Source organism: Danio rerio, chromosome 7 (assembly GCF_052040795.2).
Source record: "Danio rerio strain M-AB ecotype USA chromosome 7, GRCz13ab, whole genome shotgun sequence".
Classification (NCBI taxonomy): Eukaryota; Metazoa; Chordata; class Actinopteri; order Cypriniformes; family Danionidae; genus Danio; species Danio rerio.
The window spans coordinates 6,593,975-6,608,980 of record NC_141027.1 but is presented as its reverse complement, the minus strand read 5'-3'; the positions used below and the strand labels follow the sequence as shown (position 1 = coordinate 6,608,980).

Sequence of the window (15,006 nt, the reverse complement as noted above, 5' to 3'; positions counted from 1 at the left end):
TGTGTGTACGCAGTAAAAAATTCAGATGTATGAAATAGAGCGTACGTGGAATCCCACGCATATTAACTTTGTATATCCGAATGAACGTGAAACTGAGCGCACGTGCACGAGCGCAAAACCCCTCCCTGCCTCCTCCCCCGTATAAATATGGTAATGACTCCACTTTGGCAAAACCAAACAAGAAAGCAATGGCAAAAGCAAGCAAGAAGAAAAACTTGACAGAATGTGAGTTGGAGGTGCTCCTATCGGAGGTAGACCGGAGAAAAACGGTGTTATTTGCAAGTTTGTCCTCCGGAATTTATAACAAAAATAAGAGTGGGAGAGTTTAGCTGAGGCGATTAATGCAGTGGGGTCTGAACATCACACTGTGAGTGAATTAAAAAAGAAATGGTCCGATGTGAAGGTGTAAAACTTTGTAGTGTCTATTCAGGCTAAGTGTAAATAGCACACTTCATTGGAATGAGCTAGTTGAGTGATTCCCACTCATCATCGTTTGATTGACAGAGACAACATAACTAAAGAGAGTGGTTAACAGCAGCGTGAGTGGAGTAGCTAGTAAAGCGCATGGCAACATGTTTTGACCTGTATATCATGAACTCAGTTCGAATCCAGCGTCTGATGAACTCATTCTTCTTCTTTTCCCCATTACATATCAGATTTTGCCTACTTTTCATCACGAGGAACACAAGTAGGAATCATTAGTAAGTGTGTGTATTCTGTTAAGCGCATTTGAGCATTACATATTATTAGCACATTTATTGAATGGAAATATTTTTGATTCACGTATGCAAACTCATCTTCAGATGGCGCCTTTATAGCAATGTGCGTGCAGTTGATCGCTCTGACTACATTGGGAAAACCGGCGATCGCTGCAAGTTGTGCTTTAAAGAGTCACGAAACACCAAAACACATTTTTTGAGCTGTTGAGAGTCATATATGTGTCCCAAACTGCTAAAAACACTATTAGGACACCTATATTTCACTAAAAAGTGTAAATTGGTTGTTTTTGCATTATTTCAAGCAAATTCGTACTTCCGGTTTGAAACGAATTTTTGAAGCTGCGTCACGGTCATGACATAATAGCGTGTATTCCAGCATGTAGACTGGACGTCTGTGCCAGAGTGAGTCTTATTACGTCTTACAGTGTGATGCATTAATGCATGAGTAAGGCTTGGTTCAAACCAATCAGCGCGCTCTATTGTGCAACTTCATTAATATTCATTAGTGTCACCGTGTTTACACCACAGAGACGCCATGTTGTGTTGGCCAAACAAGCGTGAAGTGTTGCTTTTGTAGTTTGCTGCCATTAAGGTTTGTTTTCATTTTCTCTCTGTGAGAGCGCAGCTGGAGTCACGTGCATCTAAGTTTCCGGGAAATGCTGAGTTTTTTTTCTCTCATTCGCCGTGCGGTATCAAACATTGCATGAAAAATACACGCTTAGAGCAGTTCATCGAATCAAATATCTCGTTTGTCGCGAGGGACATGAATGAATTCCCTGAATGAAAAAGACAAACTGCAGTTAAAGTCCACCATTTAATAATTTGGCAAATAATTCGACTACAGATGTCCATGTAAACACAGTCACTTTGTCCCCTGTGTGTGTGTGTGTGTGTTTTGACTCTGAAAGTCAGCACGCCCAAATAGACACTCCCACACCAAGCCGCTTTTCTTCCTCCGACACTCCCCTTAAACAAAGCTGGACACGCCCACTTTTCTGACTTTTTCCAAAGTAGAGGTATGAAAACACACTGCTGAAACGAGGGGGTTTCATGGCCCTTTAATGTTTGGCTGGTCAACTGTATGGAATGGAAACCTCATAAACCTGCTAGACATGTGAATGATTCCGTCCCATACAGCTGCCATTGCATGACTCAAAGATACTTTGTAGTGTGCAATTTAACACACTTGCCTCTAGGAGTCGCCAATGAAAATAAAATAAACACACACAAGAAATGCACGTACGCCAGGCATGAAGTTGGCCTGGAACAACGCACAATCTCATGTTTATTTCATCGTTAGTAAATTCAAACGGGAGTGTGAAACCTGCCGTAAGCAAAGTTTTTCAGCATACGCAGTGTTGATACATGAGGCCCCTGGCCCGGTTGGAAGAGGTCCACCAGAGCGCGGTTCACTTGGACTTTGGCGCAGTACACTTGTATGTGTGCAAATCGCACCTGAGCCCGAAACTGAAGGCGAGACGTGACTTTTAAGGGACTGTTTCATTTGGATTTATTAATCATTCTTACTGTTCAATGAAGATTATAGATTATAAAAGACGCAAACCCCCCACTGCACGACAGCTGCACCTTTAGCACACCTCCTAATTCCTGCAGCACGAGGACTTTATGATTGTTTTTGAGTGTAAAAAGTGGCGGATCTGTTCTGCGAAATATTTGTGTCACTGCATATCAAACGCATAAGATGATATAACTGAAGAAATCTCCACTGTGCTGAGCGCTTTTACTGAACAACGCCTCATCGATGACGCAAGTGTGCTCAGGCCCGAATAGGATGCGAGTGCGGGCCATTGGGTGAGACAAGAGGGGGGAAAAGCGTGCCCGGTTCAAGGCAACTCTACAGTGCGAGTCTAATATTTTCGTTTTCTCCTGTGTTATTAGTAGGGAGGTAGGCTTTCTGTATTTTATTTTATCATCTAATTTCCAGGGAAGTTTACTCTAACTTTGTTAGCTTGGTTTATTGTCATATATTTTGGCTGAACCCCTCCCGATGTTATTTTTGTTCATTTTTTTCAGTAAATAAATACAAATTTCTTGTTAATTCTCAGTGGTTGTGTTTTTGGTTTATATCTAGGGAGAGAGAGCGCAGGGGCACCAGGGATTATATTTTTAATCCCTGTTATCTTGTTACATTTTGGTTAAACCTCTTTTTGATTAAGGATTTTTAATTTTAATTCGTAAGTTATGTCCTTGATGTCCGAGACCAGGATTGTAACTTACCTTTAAAAGCTGATCATAATCACACACTGTAGCTGAACAACTGCCTTTAAACCCCTTATAAAAGTGATTTTTGCATAGTAGGTGCCCTTTAAAGTAGTTAAATTACCTGTTTGAGTTCAGCCACAGTCAACCTGTTCATCCTCCTGAGCTTCTTTTTAGACAGCTTGGGTAAGTCCTTCTTGATTTCCTGTCAAACAGGAAGTGGAGGAGTTAGACAGGATTATTATTAGACCATAAGACATCTACATGTCCTTCCACTGACCTCATCACTGTCGTCGCTGTCCCTCTTCTCCAGCTCGAACCCCTTCTTCTTAAAGGACAGGATTTCAGGCTTTTCAGGCTTCTCCGGCTCCTTTTCCTTCTCCTTTTTCACATCATCTGTCAGCTGTGAGAAACAAAAACCTGTTCAATGCCCATATCCATCACAATATGACTCGCAACAACATTTCCCAGTTTTAAACATCAGCGCAGGTGAATCTGGTTGGATGTCGTGCTGTGATGGAGGAGCATGAATCACGCAGTGGATCGAAGATCTAAATGCAACTCCAAACCCACACGTTGAAAAGTGAGATATTAATATCCAGTGTTATTTTGTCATTTAATAATAAGGGTTATTTATTAATAAAGGGTGCACTGAGCAATATTTGAGAAACACTTTTGACCACAGTGCAGAACGAGTCACACTCGTAATCAGCAGCAAGGGGCGTGTAAAGTAACTAAAGTAGAGATATTAAAAAGGGGTAGAGGCATGACATGTCCAAAATGTTAATATAGCGAGACACATGTCCAACAACTTAATATAGTGGGCCACATGTCTAAAATGATAATATAGTGGGCCACATGTCTAAAATGTTAATATAGTGGGCCACATGTCCAAAATGTTAATATAGTGGGCCACTTATCCAAAATGTTAATATAGTGGGCCACATGTCTAAAATGTTAATATAGTGGGCCACTTATCCAAAATGTTAATATAGTGGGCCACATGTCTAAAATGTTAATATAGTGGGCCACATGTCTAAAATGTTAATATAGTGGGCCACATTTCTAAAATGTTAATATAGTGGGCCACATGTCCAAAATGTTAATATAGTGGGCCACTTATCCAAAATGTTAATATAGTGGGCCACATGTCTAAAATGTTAATATAGTGGGCCACATTTCCAAAATGTTAATATAGTGGGCCACTTATCCAAAATGTTAATATAGTGGGCCACATTTCCAAAATGTTAATATAGTGAGCCACATGTCTAAAATGTTAATATAGTGGGCCACATGTCTAAAATGTTAATATAGTGGGCCACTTATCCAAAATGTTAATATAGTGGGCCACATGTCTAAAATGTTAATATAGTGGGCCACTTATCCAAAATGTTAATATAGTGGGCCACATGTCTAAAATGTTAATATAGTGGGCCACATGTCTAAAATGTTAATATAGTGGGCCACATGTCTAAAATGTTAATATAGTGGGCCACTTATCCAAAATGTTAATATAGTGGGCCACATGTCTAAAATGTTAATATAGTGGGCCACATTTCCAAAATGTTAATATAGTGGGCCACTTGTCCAAAATGTTAATATAGTGGGCCACATTTCCAAAATGTTAATATAGTGGGCCACTTGTCCAAAATGTTAATATAGTGGGCCACATTTCCAAAATGTTAATATAGTGGGCCACTTGTCCAAAATGTTAATATAGTGGGCCACATTTCCAAAATGTTAATATAGTGGGCCACATGTCTAAAATGTTAATATAGTGGGCCACTTATCCAAAATGTTAATATAGTGGGCCACATGTCTAAAATGTTAATATAGTGGGCCACTTATCCAAAATGTTAATATAGTGGGCCACATGTCTAAAATGTTATTATAGTGGGCCACATGTCTAAAATGTTAATATAGTGGGCCACATGTCCAAAATGTTAATATAGTGGGCCACATGTGCAAAACTTCATTATAGTGGGTCACGTGTCCATAAAGTTATTTATTATAGCAGGCCACATGTGCAAAACTTAATATAGTGGGCCACGTGTCCAAAAGGATATTATAGTGGGCCACGTGTCCAAAAAGATATTATAGTGGGCCATGGTCCAACAACTTAATATAGTGGGCCACGTGTCCAAAAAGATATTATAGTGGGCCACGTGTCCAAAAGGTTATAGTGGACCACATGTGCAAAACTTTATTGAAGCGGGCCATATGTCTATAAAGATATAGAGGGCCACATATCCAAAAAGTGATTATAGTGGGTCATTTGTTCAAAAAGTCATTATAGTGGGCCACATATCAAAAAAGTGATTACAGTGCACCATGTGTCCAAAAAGCTTTTTATAGTGGGCCACATGTCCAAAAAGTTATTATAGTGGGCAACATGTCCAAAAAGTTATTATAGTGGACCACATGTCCAAAAAGTTATTATAGTGGACCAAAAGTCCAAAATGTTAATATAGTGGGCCACATGTCCAAAATGTTAATATAGTGGGCCACATGTCCAAAATGTTAATATAGTGGGCCACATGTCCAAAATGTTAATATAGTGGGCCACATGTGCAAAAAGTTATTATAGTGGACCACAAGTCCAAAATGTTAATATAGTGGGCCACATGTCCAAAATGTTAATATAGTGGGCCACATGTCCAAAATGTTAATATAGTGGGCCACATGTGCAAAACTTGATTATAGTGGGTCACATGTCCAAAAAGTTATTATAGTGGACCACATGTGCAAAAAGTGATTATAGTGGGCCACAGTTCCAAAAAGTGATTATAGTGGGCCACAGTTCCAAAAAGTAATTATAGTGGGCCACATGTCCAAAAAGTTATTATAGTGGGCCACATGTCCAAAAAGTAATTATAGTGGGCCACATGTCCAAAAAGTAATTATAGTGGACCACATGTGCAAAAAGTTATTATAGTGGGTCACATGTCCAAAAAGTTATTATAGTGGGCCACATGTCCAAAAAGTAATTATAGTGGGCCACATGTCCAAAAAGTAATTATAGTGGACCACATGTGCAAAAAGTTATTATAGTGGGTCACATGTCCAAAAAGTTATTATAGTGGACCACATGTGCAAAAAGTGATTATAGTGGGCCACATATCCAAAAAGTTATTATAGTGGGCCACATGTCCAAAAAGTTATTATAGTGGGCCACATGTCCAAAAAGTAATTATAGTGGATCACATGTGCAAAAAGTTATTATAGTGGGTCACATGTCCAAAAAGTTATTATAGTGGACCACATGTGCAAAAAGTTATTATAGTGGACCACATGTGCAAAAAGTTATTATAGTGGGCCACATGTCCAAAAAGTGATTATAGTGGGCCACATGTCCAAAAAGTGATTATAGTGGGCCACATATCAAAAAAGGCGTTACAGTGCACCATGTGTCCAAAAAGTTATTATAGTGGGCAAGATTTCCAAAAAGTTATTGGTGTTAACTTTTAAGTTCAAATTTAGGTAGATTGAACACAAAACAAATTGTCCCAGACATTTGTCATTTTAGCTAATTTTAAATAAGTAAACAAATCAATTTAATTACAGTGAAGATGCTTAAAGCAGTTTGTTTCATTTGTATATTTTTATTCTACTGTAATTTAATAATTGTAACTAGTTATACAATAATTCATTCCTTTTCTTTTCGGCTTAGTCCCTTTATTAATCCGGGGTCGCCACAGCGGAATGAACCGTCAACTTATCCAGCACGTTTTTTACGCAGCGGATGCCCTTCCAGCCGCAACCCATCTCTGGGAAAGTTATTCAATAATAATCATTTTAAATAATCAAGATTTTAATCACGACCAAAATATTCATGCTTATGATTTCCCACCATTCTGACCAGTGAATCCAGCTCGTGTAATAAAATCTAACTAATTTAACAAATAGCATTGACAATGGAGAAAACACAAAGTCGTCAAAATATGATTTCCCTCAAAATCGAAAAACCTTAATCTGTAAAAAAAAAATAAAGAAATAAAGTAATTATTTAACGAGTGTGGATCGTGACCTTTTAAATGAAAGCAGTTTCTGACCTTAAACGCCTCGAAGATCCTCTTGAAGAAGATGAAGTTGGGGTCATAGATGGCCGGCTCCTCTGTCACGTACTCGATCTCCACCTCCGGCTCCTTCTCATCTTTCTTCTTCTCCTCGTCCTGCTGCTCCTTCTCCTGCTCACGCTGCTTCTTCTTCTTCTTCTTCTTCCTGTTCCTGCGCTTACGGTTTTTCTGCAAGTACACAAGAACAAATTCAGCACAAGTGATCAGGAGAGCAACCTGGATGGATGACGGAGAGTAAAGCTCACGTCTTTTTTAGACAGACTGTTTTCGTCATCTTCATCTGAATATCCGTGAATATTAGTCAGCTCCGCGAGATCATCATCATCATCATCCTCTGAAATAACAGGAGACAAAAGACAGAAACTTAATCATGAGACAGTTTGATTATTTACAGAGTTTATACAGCCTACATATGAGCACTTCTCTAAGTCCAGACCCAGAGAGAATTCAACCCATCTCCATTTCATATTTCAAATATAAATATTGACTTTTGGATAAAATAATTGTCAAAACTAGGGCTGTCAAAATTAGTGCGTTAACGCACGTGATTGGTTTAACGCGTTAAAAAAATTAACGCAGTTGCAGTTTTTTAATTTCTTTTTGTGGCCGACGTGCGTTTAACGTGCTAAGAAATTTGGATAAGACCAAGGAAGCACTTTTAGAAGGAAAGTTTCAGTATAAAACATTTAATTTGGCATCACCAGGCTATCATGCGTTTCCTCCAGAGTTTCATGTAATTTCGGGCGTTTCATTTTTAATCTTTAGACTTTAAGTGCAGTTCAGCAGTTCACTCTCATTCAGCATATTTTCACTCAGGATGTACTTTTCAAACAGATTGTACTTTAAGTGTGTGTGCTCTACTTGATTGTTGATCCGTTTCACAGGTCTGGAGTCAGCTCTAATCAGTCTAGTGCAGTGGTTCTCAAACTGTGGTACGTGTACAACTAGTGGTACGTGGGCTGCCTTCTAGTGGTACGCAGAGTAATCCAATAGTCATTTGTACATGCAACATATTTCAAAATGATCAAAAATGGTTCATATATAAACATGATGACATATAGCCTATATTTATGAGGTCCAAGCAGCATTTCCAGGCTTTGATGAATAGGATATTATAGGTTTACACTTTACATTTAAGTACAGGAGATTTTTTTTCACTTTTTACGAACTTTTAAAAGCACATTTTAATTTAAACGTTGCCATGTTATTTTGTTTGTTTGTTTTTTTACATATCAGCACAGCAGTGTTAACGTTCAAACTATTTATAAGGTTTAAATAATAAATATTATTAACAATAGTAATTAATATGCCACGTTTTTAAACTGTGCAGAGCTGCAGATGCTTAATTAGGCCTACTACACTACTGTATTTCAATACTGGTCAAATGGTGGTACTTGGAGGGACAATTTTTTTCTGAGGTGGTACCTGATGAAAAAAGATTGAGAACCACTGGTCTAGTGGATGTCTGACGTTTACGCTTAATGCCACATGAAAATTTTCCAAGTCTATCTGTGTTTTAACCAATCAGGTTAGAGCACCTATATGTGTGACGCAGTTAATTGCCTTATTTGAGAATATAATTGTTATTGATTGGTGATTTTAAGCAGAGCGGCCTAGGAACTCATTGGAGTGTTGAAGCTGGCTTCTGCTGATGAAACTGCAAACTATCTTCAGTAAACTTGATTTATTTATTTAAATCTCTGACTCCGGCTCTTCTTCATCTGACAGACTGCTCATTCTTTGGGTTTAAGCTGTCTACCATCCCTACAGCACACAAATGAATATGTTGGGGAAAATAAACAAGTGGTGCTCGCTGCAGAGCCATTTGATGAGAGCTGAGCTCCAGCGAGGGGGAGCTTAAGCTTGAGCTCCACCTTTTTTGCACTTCTTCTACGAGTGATGTCACTGGGGGTAGGGTTAGGGGTAGGGTTGGTGTACGCATTAAAACAGCTTACAGGAGGAGGAGCGACAGCTCATGCTCCCCCTCGCTGGAGCTCAGCTCTCCTCAAATGGCTCTGCAGCGAGCACCCTCTCAAAATAAATGAAACATTTAACATTTCGTAACAGTTTGTAATTGTTCTTGTAATAATAACTTTCATTTGAATTTACATGTAGTATCTTCATTATATTATTTTAATGGACTGAACTGTTAAATGAAACATTCGGTCACACTTTACATTAAGGTTTCATCAGTGAATGTATTTACTAACATGAACAAAATATGAATGATACGTGTACAGCATTTATTAACCACAGTTCAACATCTACTAATGCATTATTAACATCCACATTCGTGCTCGTTCACATTAATATTACATAGTGGGTTAACATGAATGAACAATGAACACTAACACATGTATTGTTCGTTGTTTGTTCATGTTAGTAAAAGCATTACCTGACACAACCTTATTGTAAAGTGTTACCAATGCATCCAAAAGTGCATATATATTTACTGAGAAATGGGGGGGGGGGGGTTACTCATTTATGCTGAGCACTGTATAAGTTCACATTCAACTATCTGGGATTATTCTTACACTCGTTTTTTTTATTTAATGATGCTACAAACTGAAGAGCCTTTACATTCACTTTGACTTCATGAATGCACACACAGATTGCAAATGCGAGTCTCAACGGCACATTCATTGTCTCTCCTGTGGGTAATTAAGCTTGAAGTGCACTCAAGTGCTCTCATCTTGTAAACATGGTTATTATCAATACTAAAGGAGACCTATTTATGCCACTTCTTTACAAAATAAGTCTCTAATGTCCCTAGTGTTTATGTGAAGATTCCGAGCATTATATTGTGCCGTTTTGGTGACTGTCGCTTTAAATTCAAATGAGATTGTGCTCTTTTTCTGAAGAGGGCGGAGCTACAAATGCCCATGTGTCAGCATAGTGGTAGATTCAAAAACAGGACTAAAGTCCTATGCTGATGAGAAAGAGATGGTGACTAATGGGCGGGGCTTTCCTCCACTGATAACACGTACAAAGGGAGAAAGGTCTTTATCAAGTGTGATTATAAACAAACGGAATTAATTATTTTTGACCATTATAAGCTGGTTATATTCAAACATTTCTGCCACACAACTGTGTTTAACCCCTTATAAAAGTGATTTTTGTATAATAGGTGCCATTTAAGGCTAATAAATGTTACATAAGCCCTGTGCAGTTACTCATAGTTACCTGTAGGGGCGACGCTGAGCTGCTCCTGCCTCATTTCCTTCAGCTGCAGGATTTTCTCCAGAGCCTGAGGAATCTTGGGTCCAATGCCGACATCTTCCCCCTGCCACGACTGAACACATGAAACATCAACACACAAACATTTTGAAGATGCGCAGTGATTGGCTTTCAGGTTTTCAGTTTCTCGTACCTCTCTGCCGTCCTCCCCAGGAGGGGGCGGGACTTTCTGCCGTTGATTTTGGGCAACCAATGAAAGGCCTGGAGGAGGCAGACCGCTCTGAATCCCGACTAAAAGAGGAAAACAATCAGGTTTAATGTAGCGATGGGAAATTCAGATCATTTTAGCGATGAAATTAACGTGAAAATATAAACAAGTTTTGTTCAATTCGCTATAATATCATTAAAACTCAAGTTGCTTTAAAACACATCCACAATTAGCCCAAACAATGATCACACTACAAACTAGTCAGAACCAGAATGCTATAAGGAAGATAAAGTAATCAATAATGTATATTCTGCTGGATTTTGTGTACACGTGGTGGTGTTTGTATTAGTGTTGGGCAATTTACGAAATACTCAGATCGCCATATCGTCCCCCTGTGAGATCGCTGATACACAATACTATCACATGGAGGCGCGGCAGCTTTATGTTTACTTATTTTTCTCATTTATTTAACCATCTCTAAGCGTATTTAATAACGTTTTGGTGTTTTTTTAAACTTATTTAGTAATCTACTTCACTTGCATTACCTTTTTAATTTTGGAAAAAATTTCAAATCAATGCGCTTTTCCAGCGAAATAGGCGATGAGACCGAAATTATTGCAAACAAGACTCGATGCAACAGTGCGGCGTGGGACAGGATTTGATGATGATTTTCAAGCTCATGCTGTTCTCGGTGGGTCTGCCGCAAAATAGATATAATATTAATGGAAGAAAGCAAATGAAATATTTATATTCACACAGAATAAACAAGCATGAATTAAGGTCCTTTCTGACGGGAGATGGACGGAGGACTCGCCGGCCGCGTGTGTCTGTTTCTATGCGGTGAAGACCTTTTCTCCATGTTTTTATTCAGTCGAGCGTAGCTTCAGGTCTGATTATCACAGTAGTCATCGACAGTGTAACATTTGCTAAAGTCTAACACAATGCTTCGCTTGGGATTTGTGATTACTGATTTCTGATAAGAGAAATTGTTTTATTTTAGACGTATGGCCATAGCTATTGTGGGAATATACATTTATATAATCTAATTTCAAATCAACAATAATCTACATATAAGTGAAAAGTTCTATTCTTTGGTGTTTAATTATATCATTTCACGCACATCCCAGCGAGGAGGGATATTTACCCTTTGTCTTTCTGACTACTGGCTAAGCCAAAGGGATGCAAATGCTACGAGCAGGTTTTTCGGGTGTTGCTTTAATGCTACAGAAACCCGTGTGTTGATTCAAGCCTGGTTTATTCTTTGCGTCAAGTGACCGGCGTAACCAACGGCGCATGCAATGCCCGTAGCTGTGCATTTATACTTTTGCTCGCTGTCTCTGTTGGTCTGCATTAACACTTCCAAAACGCTAGTTGGCAGTGAGGTGTAAATGTTTCTCTGTGTCGAGTTTCTTTGCCTGTGTTTTGTTCTTTCTGAACGCTTCCTGGATGTACAAGTGGCTCAAACTCGCTCATTCTGAGGCAGGAACCGGCGGACGTGCAACAACTTTAACTATGAGGTAAACACAAAACAAAACTTTGCATCAGGAGCTCCTTCACGGGACTCCATCGTTTAGTAACAACTCGACCTCGTTGTCTGTCCACAAAAATACCTCTCTTGCTTTCTTTGCCATCGTGTTTAATGTTCAACCAGCGTTTGTTGACTAACAATAACAAAATGCCGAGCGAGACGCATGCTTTCTGTTTATACTAGAACGTGCATGCCCAGAGTGTGCGAATGGTCACGTGATATACGTTTTTGGTGGCGCAGTGTGGACGGAGATATGTTCAGAGACGCTAGGTAAAACGCTAGTGTGGACGCGAATCGTTTTTGATCTAAAATAAAAATTTTAAAACTAAAACGCACTAGTGTAAACGGTGCCTATGACTGCAAATAAATGCTGTAACAAATCAGCTAACTACAAAGCCTGACTTGTGCGTTCTTACCGACGCCCCCTGATGATCACATCTTAAATAGTAAAGCCAGTGCCATTTTACACAACTCACCAACAGAAGTGTCTTGAAAAATATCTAGTCAAATATTATTTACTGTCATCATGGCAAAGATAAAAATAAATCAGTTATTAGAGATGAGTTATTAAAACTAATGATTAGAAATGTGTAGGAAAAAACCTCTGTTAAACAGACATTGTGGACAAAAAATATACAGGGGAGCTAATAATTCTGACTTCAACTGTATAAGGACTGGCAGTCTGCAAACAATTTTTTTCAGGGTGTTAAGTGGTGTCAGACAGGAATGAGTGTTTCCCGATAATTCCCCAGCATGAGCGCTCACCTCTGAGTGGAGGGATGGGGGGCAGGAGGTTGGGTCGGGGTCCCAGATCTGGTCCTCTGGCTCCCGGCTGCCCCTGCTGGATTTTAGCAAGCTCCTGCTGGCGCTCGTGCTCCAGAAGAACAACAGCCTGAGAGAAACGCACACAAACACCATGAGGATTTGATGACAATTCAAATTTCAGTCTCAATCCGGGTCACGGATGGTAAAATTGTAGAAGAGACTTTTCGGGTATCTTCAAAAAGCATATATGCACTTTTCTAATTAAATGACATGTATATATAAATATATACACATTTAAACTTACAGGCTAATTCACATATTCCACGATCTGAATGATAATAAATAAGAAGTATTGTTTTAATACTAGACAACACTTGATGTTTCCATCTCTGTCATTGACTCAGTGACAGTTAAAACGAGTCCATTCTCTAAGTGCTTCTGTCACTGTGTTTACTCCTTCCTGTGCAAGACTGTATGGTATAGTTAACGCCGCACGAACTGTAAAGAGTTTAATATTAGTAGTTCATTTGAAATAAAAATAGCGAAATGTTCATTAAGAGTTACATTTTTCGCTGATGAGGTGAACGCCGAGAAAACGTCACTACTCCTCCATGACATTGAGATACAGGCAATACAAGATTATCCATATCAAAGAACTGCAAATAAGCAGATATTATAACAATTCCTTGATCATCACACACCTCGTTCTCTTGCAGTGGTTTGCTGATCAAATGAAAAATAAAAGACGGGGAGGAGCCGAATTCTGCCGTTGTTTTCTTATTAAATTTAAAGGGTCACGAAACACCAAAACATATTTTTTGAGCTGTTGACAGTCGTACATGTGTCCCAAACTGCTAAGAACACTATTAGGACACCTATATTTCACTAAAAAGTGTAAATTGGTTGTTTTAGCGTTATTTCAAGCAAATTCGTACTTCCGGTTTGAAACTAATTTTTGAAGCTGCGTCACGGCCATGAGATAATAGCGTGTATTCCAGCCTGCAGACTGGGCGTCTGTGCCAGAGTGAGTCTTATTACGTCTTACAGTGTGTGCATTAATGCATGAGTAAGGCTTGGTTCAAACCAATCAGCGCGCTCTATTGTGCAAGTTCATTAATATTCATTACTGTCACAGTGTTTAGATGACAGAGACGCCACGTTGTGTTGGCAAAACAAGCGTGAAGTGTTGCTTTTATAGTTTGCTGCAGTTAAGTTTTGTTTTCATTTTTTCTCTGTGAGAGCTCAGACTCACGTGTGGATTAACAGTGTACGTGACACTGGACAACAATAACTAACGTGTCTAAGGAGGAACATTGTTTACCTGAGAGCTGTTCTCATCTGCAAACGCTGAGATCCGGATTCGCTTGTAGTATCCTCTTAATAAAGACGCGGCTCTAGTTGCTGGTGATTGTCCTGTCTCTACAGATTTGGTAAGTGAGCGACCAGTGCTCTTTGTTTATTCAGTTTGTTTGTATCGAACTAAGTTAACTATTGCACCGAGTACAAACATGTTAGCACCACAACCAAACTTTAACCCCGTGTAGGGTTTTTACCGCATTTTGTGACCGGAATAACACACGCGGCTTTCTGACGCTACCTGCCGAGTGCATCTAAGTTTCCGGGAAATGCTGAGGGTTTTTATTCTCTCATTCGCCTTGCGGTATCAAACATTGCATGAAAAATACACGCTTAGAGCAGTTCCTCCAATCAAATATCTCGTTTGTCGCGAGGGGCATGAATGAATTCCCTGAATGAAAGAGTCAAACTGCAGTTAAAGTCCACCATTTAATAATTTGGCAAATAATTCGACTACAGATGTCCATGTAAACACAGTCACATTTTCCGCTGTGGTTGTGTGTTTTGACTTAGAAAGTCAGCGCGCCCAAATAGACACTCCCACACCATGCCTCTTTTCTTCCTCCGACACTCCACCCTAAACAAAGCTGGACACGCCCACTTTTCTGACTTTTTCCAAAGTAGAGGTGTGAAAACACCCTGCGGAAAAGAGGGGGTTCCATGGCCCTTTAAAGAGGACCAAGGCGATAATTTAGTGTACAGTTTATAAGCTCATCGCAAAAGTTTTAGGGGGGCTGAGTGGAAATATAGGGGGCTACAGCCCCCCTAAAATAGGCCTAGCAACGCCCATGACCTATAGGTTACTACTGTCAGAAAATATTAGCACTCGGTTCATACTTTCAGTATTACCTTTGCTTAAACTGACCTGATCTAATCCTGTTTATATGAAACAAGCTGCTGCTCCCTAGCAGGTTTGAGCTACCAGACCGGTTGCTATGACAACAACTCTCAGATGAG

At 39.3% G+C, this 15,006-nt stretch overlaps 1 protein-coding gene across 1 annotated transcript in view; it reads right to left on the bottom strand.

The window, feature by feature from the left end:
• sf3b2 (splicing factor 3b, subunit 2) overlaps positions 1 to 15,006 on the bottom strand; it is a 43,238-nt gene that overhangs the window by 23,342 nt on the left and 4,890 nt on the right. The window contains exons 5-11 of the mRNA NM_001105277.3: positions 12,694 to 12,820; positions 10,386 to 10,483; positions 10,199 to 10,307; positions 7,261 to 7,349; positions 6,992 to 7,183; positions 3,220 to 3,342; positions 3,064 to 3,144 (exon numbers count right to left, since the gene is read on the bottom strand). Coding sequence (NP_001098747.1) covers positions 3,064 to 3,144; positions 3,220 to 3,342; positions 6,992 to 7,183; positions 7,261 to 7,349; positions 10,199 to 10,307; positions 10,386 to 10,483; positions 12,694 to 12,820 — 819 coding nt within the window. The remainder of the gene's footprint in view (positions 1 to 3,063; positions 3,145 to 3,219; positions 3,343 to 6,991; positions 7,184 to 7,260; positions 7,350 to 10,198; positions 10,308 to 10,385; positions 10,484 to 12,693; positions 12,821 to 15,006) is intronic.